Below are 10652 nucleotides of genomic sequence, written 5' to 3' on the forward strand. Positions count from 1 at the left end.
GTCTGTGCGGGATAACTTATGTGTACGCTTAGCAGTTGTGATGATTTTTACCTTTATAATTAACCGGGCTGAGCAACTACTTCTTAATAGCAGGAATCCTATCATTTCTCGAACAAAAAAGACAGTGGGCGTCAGTAGCGACGCCATCAACACGCACTCAACTCAACCAGCAGATGCCGCCCAGCGTAGCGTCCAGGTTCTTTCTTCAACGACCACACCGACGATTCTTAATCAGCAGCCTTCCATTAGTGGTTTGATTGATAACGAAGAATTTTATTCTAGTATTAGCAGTCGTACCTGGATAAGACAGTACTAGTACATAGCAGCCTCACTTTCCAGAAACTGAGACTAGTTTCTTCTCGGCTTCTCTATAAGTACCGGAGCCTCTGTATATTCTTCCTTCACCACTCATACCGAGACAACAAACCCACAAGAAGAAGCAGAGCAATTTGCAAAACAAACCAAGGAGGCGATCGAACTCTGCTGCTAGCGGCAATGGCCACTAAGATCTACATCGTGTAATTCTCCGCCTCTTCTCTGCTCACCCTTTTTCCGGCCAGCGAGCTGAATGATTTGATCGCCTAATTTCTTTTTTGGCTGCATCAATTTTCAGGTACTACTCAACCTGGGGACACGTTGCGACGCTGGCGGAAGAGATGAAGAAGGGCGCCGAGGCCGTCCCCGGCGTCGAGGTCAACGTCTGGCGGGTGCCCGAGACGCTGCCAGAGGACGTGCTGGGGAAGATGCACGCAACGCCTGGGCGTGAGGATCATCCCGTCATCACGGCGAGGCAGCTGGCCGAGGCCGACGGCATCCTGTTCGGCTTCCCGACACGGTTCGGCATGATGGCGGCGCAGATGAAGGCCTTCTTTGACTCCACCGGCGGCCTCTGGCAGGCGCAGTCCCTTGCCGGCAAGCCCGCGGGCGTCTTCTTCGCCACAGGCACCCAGGGCGGCGGCCAGGAGACCACGGCTCTCACGGCCGTGACGCAGCTGACGCACCACGGCATGCTGTTCGTGCCCGTCGGATACACGCACGGCGCCGGCATGTTCGGCATGGACGAGGTCAAGGGCGGCAGCCCATACGGAGCTGGCACCTTCGCCGGCGCCGATGGCAGCAGGGTACCCAGCGACGCCGAGCTCGCCTTGGCGGCGCACCAGGGGAAGTACTTCGCTGGCGTCGCCAAGAAGCTCAAGGCCGTCTGAAGTCTGATCACCAGCCTCACGATAATGCATGCGATCTTGAGTGCAAGATGATTTTACACAGTCGTGAAACAATTTAAGCTGTAACGATTTAATTTCTTGTTTGGAAATAATAATAAGACGAGAATCTATTCTGTGTGCACCCACTTTAGCGGACCATAAAAAAAGACTTTGATACACGGAAGCGGATTTTTAGAGCATCTGCGCCGGGCCCTGGTATCATGGCCGTCGCTTCAGGGCCTGGTTCTCGAGATGTGTGATGGCCTGTTTGGGTTAACCATCGTTATTAGCAGTATTTAGCGCAAGAGGGACTATACTTCGGTGCCTTAAGGCACCTTCCTTTGTGTCTATGACATGTGGGCCCAACAGGTGGCTGGCCCACATGTTAGTGACCAAAAGGCAGGTGCCTTTGAGGCACCGAAGCTGCGTCCGCGCAAGAGTCACAGTAGGCTTCATAGGTTCATATAGCTGGAATCGATGCAGGCCATAGGCTCTATCCCATTTGGTTTTGTTCTGCAGCCCAAGGTGCCCACTAATGCGAACAATGGAAACGACAGTCCAAATCCATCAGACGACCAGGCAACAAGATCAAGCTCCCCGGTTCTCACCTCCATATCCTTCACGTCCATGGGCTTAGCATCTTCTGGGAAGCATGATCTCTCCATATTTGGATCTCTTATTCTCATGAGTTGGGCGTTTGTCCACCATGAATAGAAGATGGAGCTCATCAAGTGAAGGAAGAGAGAGAAGACCGAGCTAGCCGGCTCTAGCTGGACTCTCATGGATACTCTCTATCTCTCTTACTCTCATTTTCTTTGTTTCGGTTCCTGGCATGAGGAACCGAGAATATGGACAAGCCATCTATGTTGTTTTTCATTTTAATAAACATGGGCAATAGAAAGAGCAAGAGGCAAGAAGTGGACGCGTGAGGTACAGTGACTCTCCATGGCTTCCAAGAAATTTGTCTGGCTCGGTTGTATTCGGGGTGAACAGTTGTGGTGGAAACAGTGCCCTACAGCCCCATGAATTTGTTTGCTCCCAGTGTCGCTAGGCTCGGTCGCAGCTGTCAGGAACAGGTACAGTACCTTAGCTCCAGACGAGCGCCGACAGACACCGATGGGATTAAGTTTGAGTACCTGCTGAGAGGCTTTGACCACACATATTGATAGAGGCAAAGGTGTCCCGATGTTTCGATGAGATAGCAATCGTTTTCTGTGGGAGTCGACTTTGACGATCCGACTACGAACATGCGAAGACGTCGCGCCTTAGCAATCACTAAACCAACTTCCGAGGGATTGTTGACCACGCCGGAGCACGATCAACCTGACCACGAGGGTCTATTTCCTACGAGCAAACGAAGAACAAGCAAGAAACTAAGATTGCAATCTAGATATTGCGAATAAAAGAGGAAAGCTTTATTAATGAAGGTGGGGTTCTGTGACGCCTTTGTCTGGTCGTTGAACACAAACGAAGTACGCGAAGTTGCAGCTATGGCGAACTTTTAATCTAAACAAAACCCCCAAAGTCTAAACGATGCCCTAGGGGCTGTATATATGGAGGAAGAGGGGGAATTCCGTGGCCCTTGGAGGAGGGGTCCGAATCCCACCCTAACTCTTGTTTCCCCACACATACGGACTCTAAAAAACAGCCTATATTGAAGTATTTCGAAATTACATGGGCCTGGCCCAAAAATAAGGTGACGCGGCACCTAGAATAGCCTCTGGACGAAAATTATGAAATGGCATCTTGTATATTTCGTCCAAGGCTTCATGCACTCATTATGGTGGCTTCAAAGTCCTGAAATCATCACTTGAAACTCTGTTCTTGTCTCCCTTGCGCATGCCATCAACTCCATGCTTGTTCTTGCTCCAATGTTCATCCTTCTCCAAGCTAGGCCCTTCATTTGTAAGCAAAACAAATGTATCCAATTTAGGCAGCATCATATTCTCATGAACATTAGAATCATTACCAAGAAACGAAAGTACCTGGTAATTTAATTGGCGTGCGCGAGCTCTAGTAATCGGTCCAGTACGTATAGTAGCAGGGGTTGTGGGTGTAACAATGGTATTGATGTCCTCATCATCCTCCCCTTCTTGAAATGAAGTCGTCCTCGACGGAAGCTCATCTTCCTCACCCAAATAAGGCTTCAAATCTGCAATGTTAAAAGTGGGACTAACCCCAAAATCTGCAGGCAGCTCAAGTTTATATGCATTATCATTTATTTTCTCTAACACCTTAAAAGGACCATCAGCACGTGGCATTAGCTTTGATTTGCGCAAATTAGGAAACCTATCCTTACGCAAATGTAACCAAACAAGATCTCCAGGTGCAAAGACAACATGTTTTCTACCCTTATCTCCAGCAAGTTTATATTTAGCATTCATACGCTCAATGTTTTCCTTAGTTAACTCATGCATTTTTAAGATCAATTCAGCACGTTGTTTAGCATCAAAATTAACCTTCTCCGAAGATGGAAGAGGCAACAAATCAATGGGTGCACGAGGTAGGAAACCATACACAATTTCAAAAGGGCACATCTTAGTAGTAGAATGCAACGAACGATTATAAGCAAATTCAATATGAGGCAAGCATTCTTCCCACATTTTCTTATTATTCTTCAAAACAGCCCTAAGCATAGTAGACAATGTTCTATTGACTACTTCAGTTTGACCATCAGTTTGGGGGTGACAAGTAGTACTAAAAAGCAGTTTAGTCCCCAACTTAGCCCATAAACATCTCCAAAAGTGGCTAAGAAATTTAGTATCACGATCTGAAACAATAGTATTTGGCACACCATGCAAGCGAATAATTTCACGAAAGAACAAATCAGCAACATTAACAACATCATCGCTTTTATGACATGGTATAAAGTGTGCCATTTTCGAGAACCTATCCACGACAACAAATATGCTATCCCTCCCCTTCTTTGTTCGAGGTAAACCTAAAACAAAGTCCATAGATATATCCTCCCAAGGAACACTAGGTACAGGCAAAGGCATATATAAACCATGAGGATTGAGTCGTGACTTAGCTTTTTGACATGTAGTGCAGCGAGCAACAAAACGCTCAACATCCCGTCTCATCTTTGGCCAAAAGAAATGTGTAGCAAGTATATCCTCCGTCTTCTTCACGCCAAAGTGTCCCATTAGTCCTCCTCCATGCGCCTCCTGCAACAACAAAAGACGAACGGAGCTAGCTGGAATGCATAGCTTGTTAGCACGAAACACAAATCCATCGTTAACGACGAACTTGTTCCATGTTCTACCTTCTTTACAATTCTGCAATACATCTTTAAATTCAGCATCATGCACATATTGATCTTTGATGGTCTCCAAACCAAATATTTTAAAGTCAAGTTGTGAAAGCATAGTATAACGACGAGACAATGCATCAGCAATAACATTTTCTTTACCCTTCTTGTGTTTAATGACATAACGGAAAGTCTCAATGAATTCAACCCATTTAGCATGTCTACGGTTCAGTTTAGCTTGACTTTTAATGTGTTTCAAAGATTCATGATCAGAATGTATAACAAATTCTTTGGGCCATAAATAATGTTGCCATGTTTCTAAGGTCCGAACAAGAGCATATAATTCTTTATCATAAGTAGAATAGTTCAGACTAGGCCCACTCAATTTTTCAGAAAAGTATGCAACAGGTTTGCCATCCTGTAATAACACACCTCCTAATCCAATTCCACTAGCATCATATTGAAGCTCAAAAGTCTTATTAAAATCAGGAAGTTGGAGTAAAGGAGCATGTGTCAACTCATCTTTCAATATCGTGAAGGCTTCTTCCTGTGTGGTACCCCAAACAAAAGGCACATCCTTCTTTGTAAGCTCATTGAGAGGTGCAACAATGGTGCTAAAATCTCGCACAAAACGCCTATAGAAACCAGCGAGTCCAAGAAAACTCCTCACTTGTTAGACCGTTTTGGGCTGCGGCCAACTCTCAATAGCTTCAATCTTGGCTTGATCAACTTCAATTCCATGTGGAGTAACAACATAGCCAAGAAAAGATACTCGGTCAGTGCAAAAGGTGCACTTCCCAAGGTTACCAAACAAACGTGCATCATGTAGAGCAATGAAAACAGCACATAAATTTTCCAAATGATCTTCCAAAGATTTGCTATAAATCAGTATATCATCAAAATAGACTAGCACAAATCGTCCAATGAAAGCACGTAAAACTTCGTTCATTAGTCTCATGAAAGTACTAGGTGCATTAGTTAACCCAAAAGGCATGACTAACCACTCATATAAACCAAACTTAGTTTTAAAAGCTGTTTTCCATTCATCTCCCAATTTCATACGAATTTGATGGTACCCACTACGCAAATCAACTTTGGAGAATATTGTAGAGCCACTTAATTCATCAAGCATATCATCTAGCCTAGGAATAGGATGACGATAACGAATAGTAATATTATTAATGCCTCTACAATCAACACACATACGCGACGTACCATCCTTTTTGGCACTAAATAATAGGAACAGCACAAGGACTAAGGGATTCGCGAATATAACCTTTGTCGAGCAGCTCCTGTACTTGACGCATAATCTCCTTCGTCTCCTCTGGATTGGTACGGTATGGTGCACGGTTGGGTAGCGATGCACCGGGAATTAAGTCAATTTGATGCTCAATCCCTCGAATAGGTGGTAATCCCGGTGGCACGTCTTGTGGGAAGACGTCAGCGAACTCCTGCAAAATGTTAGTGACTGCAGGGGGCAAAGAGGAAGGCACGTCCTCGAATGAAAATAATGCCTCTTTGCACACAAAAGCATAGCAAACAGATTTGCTAAAAACTAGCTCATCAATATCAGATTTGGTGGCAAGTAACATGCACTTTTCAATTTAATTTCAGAAGCAACACTAGATGGTTTATTATTAGGCTTCATTTGTTGCTCAAATTCTTTTGCCACAATCTGATTTTCACTCTTATTTTTCTCCTGTTTTGCTTTATTAGCTCTATGAATATCATCTTTCAAAATGGAATCAGGAGTCATAGGAAGCAAAGTAATATTTGTATCCTTATGAACAAGAGTATACTGATTGTTTCTACCATGGTGTACAGAATTTTTATCAAATTGCCATGGTCTACCAAGTAATAAGGAACATGCTTGCATAGGTACCACATCACAATCAACATAATCAGCATATGTAGAGATACTAAAATGCACCCGAACAGTACGTGTTACCTTAACCTTGCCGCTGTTGTTGAACCATTGGATGTAGTAAGGATGTGGATGTGGTCTTGTGGTGAGAGATAGCTTCTCCACCATCTCCATGCTAGCCAAGTTGTTGCAGCTCCCTCCATCTATGATGACGCGAATAGAACGTTCCTTCACAACTCCCTTTGTATGGAACAAATTATGCCTCTGATTTTGCTCAGCTTGTGTAACCTGCACACTCAAAACACGTTGAGCAACTAAACATTCATACCTGTCAGCATCTTCAGCAGCCATGTATTGCGTCTCATGATCAGAATCATCTCCACCGTGTTCTTCATGTGTAATAAGAGCCAAAGTCTCCTCATCATAGTCACTAGCGGACTCATACCCACCATCCTCAGTAGCAATCATCACACGCTGAGATTTGCATTCTCTCGCAAAATGTCCTCTTCCCTTACAACGACGACAAATAATATCACTTGTGTGCCCTGTTGACGCCATGGAAGAAGAAGAGCTCTGTGCAGGCCCGACAGGTGTGCTCTTGGCAGATAGTGGTGGTTGTGCCTGCTTTCTTGTATCACGGTTGGAGATGGCACCTGAAGGAGGTGATGGTGCAGTGGAAGTAGATGATGCACGTGGTGTCCATGATGAAGGTCGACCTGCAGAAAAGTTAGTTCGCGCCAATGCCTGTCGATCATGCACTTCACGTTCAGCTTTACAAGCAAGATGGAATAAACGAGTGATATTATTATAATTCTTATACTCTAGAATGGTCTGAATCTCTCTATTTAATCCACCCATAAAACATGCAAGCATAGCTTCATTCTCCTCAACAATACCACATCTAATCAAGCCAGTTTGTAATTCCTGATAATATTCTTCTACAGAATTTTTTCCTTGTCTTAAGCGCTGCAATTTTTGAAGTAATTCACGTTGATAATATGGTGGAACCCAACGAGTACGCATAGCAGTTTTCAAAGCAGCCCAAGTTGCTGGAACAGGATATAATCTACAATGTTCAGACCACCAAACACATGCAAAGCTAGTGAAAGCACAAACAGCAGCAGGAACACGTCTCTCCTCAGGATATTGTAAACATGTAAATCGTTGTTCAGTTTCTAACTCCCAAGTAAGATATATATCAGGAACATATCTACCCTCAAATGGTGGAATATTCAATTTCAGTTTAGGGAGATGGTCATGATCTCGTACCTGAGGGGTAGCCCTAACATTGCCATTATTTGCATGTGGACGACCTGGTGGTTCTGGTGCTGGTGGTTGCACGTAGTTCTGATTTTGATCAACCTCATCCTCGTAATCTCCCGCATAATCATCCTCCTCCACATCAGCAGCAGGAGCCACAGAAGTATCAACAGTAGCACCAGCAATTTGGCCAGGCTGAAGAGGGACACGGCTCGCTCGGCGGAGGGCTGTTTCCCGACGTGGAGGTAGTCGTTGTTGTTGTTGTTCTTGCAGAGATGCGGCAGGTGCAGCCGGTGGTGGAAGATGCGCAAGCAGTTCATTAAATCTGTTATCGAGCTTTGTTTCGAACGTCTTCTCAAGGCCAGTGATCTTCTCCATGGCCTCTTCAAAATTGTTCAGCACATCTTGCACCTGTTTAGTCATCATTTGCTGAAACTTATCATGAAGCTCCTTCTTCGTTAAGTTCTCCCAGACAATCTCGTCGGCTTGTGATCCTGGCATGGTTAGCAACAATAGAAACACACAAGAATATGATCCTATAGACTACTAACAAGTGGTGGTGGTGGTGGGTGTCACAAATCCGTCAAGCAAATCTCAAATTCTTACCAATTCTTACCCAGCAGCAGGCGGTGATCGGCAACCGATGTAGTCAAAACTCTCAAAGCTTGGATAGAGCGATTACCAGGGAGAGTCAAACGCACGATGTAGATGTATGTGGAGCTGGGAAGGCTTATAATATGGTAGCAAAAAGTGTCAGCAATAATCAATTCAGAGATGCAAAGTTGAATAAACGCTCAACGACGGTACTGTGCTGGTCCTAGGCTAGACCGTGCTAGAGACGCGAGCCTAGAACACTAACAAAATCACGGCGCTGCACGTAAACAAGGGAGGAGCACACTCTGAAAAAAATTCTCTTTTTTTTTCCTTTTTTGCACTTTTTTTCCTCTTTTTTTTGCTCCGCAACAATTTTTTTTCGAAAAAGTCTACAAATGGCCTAAAAACTGCCTCGCCAGAATTTTCCAGACTAAATTTTTTTTTTGAAACTGGAACTATTTTTTTACTGCGGGTAACACGGAAGTTCGGGAGTCCTTCTCTGTCACGACTCGGAGTATGGCGTGATCTGGAAATCCAAAACAGAGTAACAAAATACTGGACTCGGAATAGGAGTGGTGGCGGAGATGAATCTGGTGGAACTCGGACTGGTGGCGGAGATGAATCTGGTGGAACTCGGACTGGTGGCGGAGATGAATCTGGTGGAACTCGGACTGGTGGCGGAGATGAATCTGGTGGAACTCGGACTGGCGTGATGGCGGCGGATATGTGGTGGCGTATATGGACTCGGATTGGCGGTGAAGATGTGGCGGTGGTATATGGCGGCGGTAATGAAGTTGGTGCGGTGGTGGTATATGGCAGCAGCGATGATGATGATGCGATGGTGATATATGGCAGCGGCAACATGACAACCTGTGAACAGAACTTGAAACTCTAAAGGACTAGACGCTAAGACCAACAACTTGACACGACGATGCAACCGCAAATTCAACAAAGCAAATACAGAAAAGATTATGCAAAGGCTCAGATTGGTTCGGATAGGATGAACTAACCCTAAATTTTTTTTGGCTTTTTCGTTGACTATAGGTATGAAGAACAGACTCGATCTAAACTATGAAAAACTGTAAAATCTCACCGAGCAACCTGGAAATCTGATACCACTTGATAGAGGCAAAGGTGTCCCGATGTTTCGATGAGATAGCAATCGTTTTCTGTGGGAGTCGACTTTGACGATCCGACTACGAACGTGCGAAGACGTCGCGCCTTAGCAATCGCTAAACCAACTTCCGAGGGGTTATTGACCACGCCGGAGCACGATCAACCTGACCACGAGGGTCTATTTCCTGCGAGCAAACGAAGAACAAGCAAGAAACTGAGATTGCAATCTAGATATTGCGAATAAAAGAGGAAAGCTTTATTAATGAAGGTGGGGTTCTGTGACGCCTTTGTCTGGTCGTTGAACACAAACGAAGTACGTGAAGTTGCAGCTATGGCAAACTTTTAATCTAAACAAAACCCCCAAAGTCTAAACGATGCCCTAGGGGCTGTATATATGGAGGAAGAGGGGGGAATTTCGTGACCCTTGGAGGAGGGGTTCGAATCCCACCCTAACTCTTGTTTCCCCACACATACGGACTCTGAAAAACAGCCTATATTGAAGTATTTCGAAATTACATGGGCCTGGCCCAAAAATAAGGTGACGCAGCACCTAGAATAGCCTCTGGACGAAAATTATGAAATGGCATCTTGTATATTTCGTCCAAGGCTCCATGCACTCATTATGGTGGCTTCAAAGTCCTGAAATCATCACTTGAAACTCTGTTCTTGTCTCCCTTGCGCATGCCATCAACTCCATGCTTGTTCTTGCTCCAATGTTCATCCTTCTCCAAGTTAGGCCCTTCATTTGTAAGCAAAACAAATGTATCCAATTTAGGCAGCATCATATTCTCATGAACATTAGAATCATTACCAAGAAATGAAAGTACCTGGTAATTTAATTGGCGTGCGCGAGCTCTAGTAATCGGTCCAGTACGTATAGTAGCAGGGGTTGTGGGTGTAACAATGGTATTGATGTCCTCATCACATATGGGATTAAGATTGAGTACCTACTGAGAGGCTTTGACCACATGACAACCCTGGCGATCCCAAGGAATACCAGCGGCGAGGATAGCGTGACCCCGGTGCAGATGCACTATTGAATATTTTTGTTTGCTACACCTATGAAAGACTTACGTGATTTGAGGTCTACGTAACAAGGTGTCAATTGTTAATTGGATGTTAGTGGGATGTGATACGTCTCCAACGTATCTATAATTTTTTATTGTTCCATACTATTATATTATCAGTTTTGGATGTTTTATATGCATTAATATGATATTTTATATGATTTTTGGGACTAACCTATTAACCTAGAGCCCAGTGCCAGTTTCTTTTTTTTTCTTTTTTTTAGAGTTTCACAGAAAAGGAATACCAAATGGAATAAAACTTTCGCGATGATTTTTCTTGGACCAGAGGACACCCGGGA

At 44.5% G+C, this 10652-nt stretch overlaps 1 protein-coding gene across 1 annotated transcript; it reads left to right on the forward strand.

Moving 5' to 3' along the window:
* Nucleotides 1-328: 328 nt before the first annotated feature.
* On the forward strand, nucleotides 329-1344 carry LOC123049279 (quinone-oxidoreductase QR2). The gene is made up of 2 exons (XM_044472222.1): nucleotides 329-518; nucleotides 614-1344. Exons 1-2 carry the CDS (start codon nucleotides 496-498, stop codon nucleotides 1203-1205), a joined length of 615 nt encoding a protein of 204 aa, XP_044328157.1. The 5' UTR covers nucleotides 329-495; the 3' UTR covers nucleotides 1206-1344.
* Nucleotides 1345-10652: the final 9308 nt, after the last annotated feature.

This window comes from Triticum aestivum, chromosome 2D (assembly GCF_018294505.1).
Source record: "Triticum aestivum cultivar Chinese Spring chromosome 2D, IWGSC CS RefSeq v2.1, whole genome shotgun sequence".
Lineage (NCBI taxonomy): Eukaryota > Viridiplantae > Streptophyta > Magnoliopsida > Poales > Poaceae > Triticum > Triticum aestivum.

What these genes read in the sequence shown, in the direction of transcription:
- LOC123049279 (XM_044472222.1), top strand. Translation starts at nt 496, where the DNA reads ATGGCCACTAAGATCTACATCGT. An exon ending in GCCACTAAGATCTACATCGT is followed by an intron (nt 519 to 613) that starts GTAATTCTCCGC and finishes ATCAATTTTCAG; the next exon opens with GTACTACTCAACCTGGGGAC.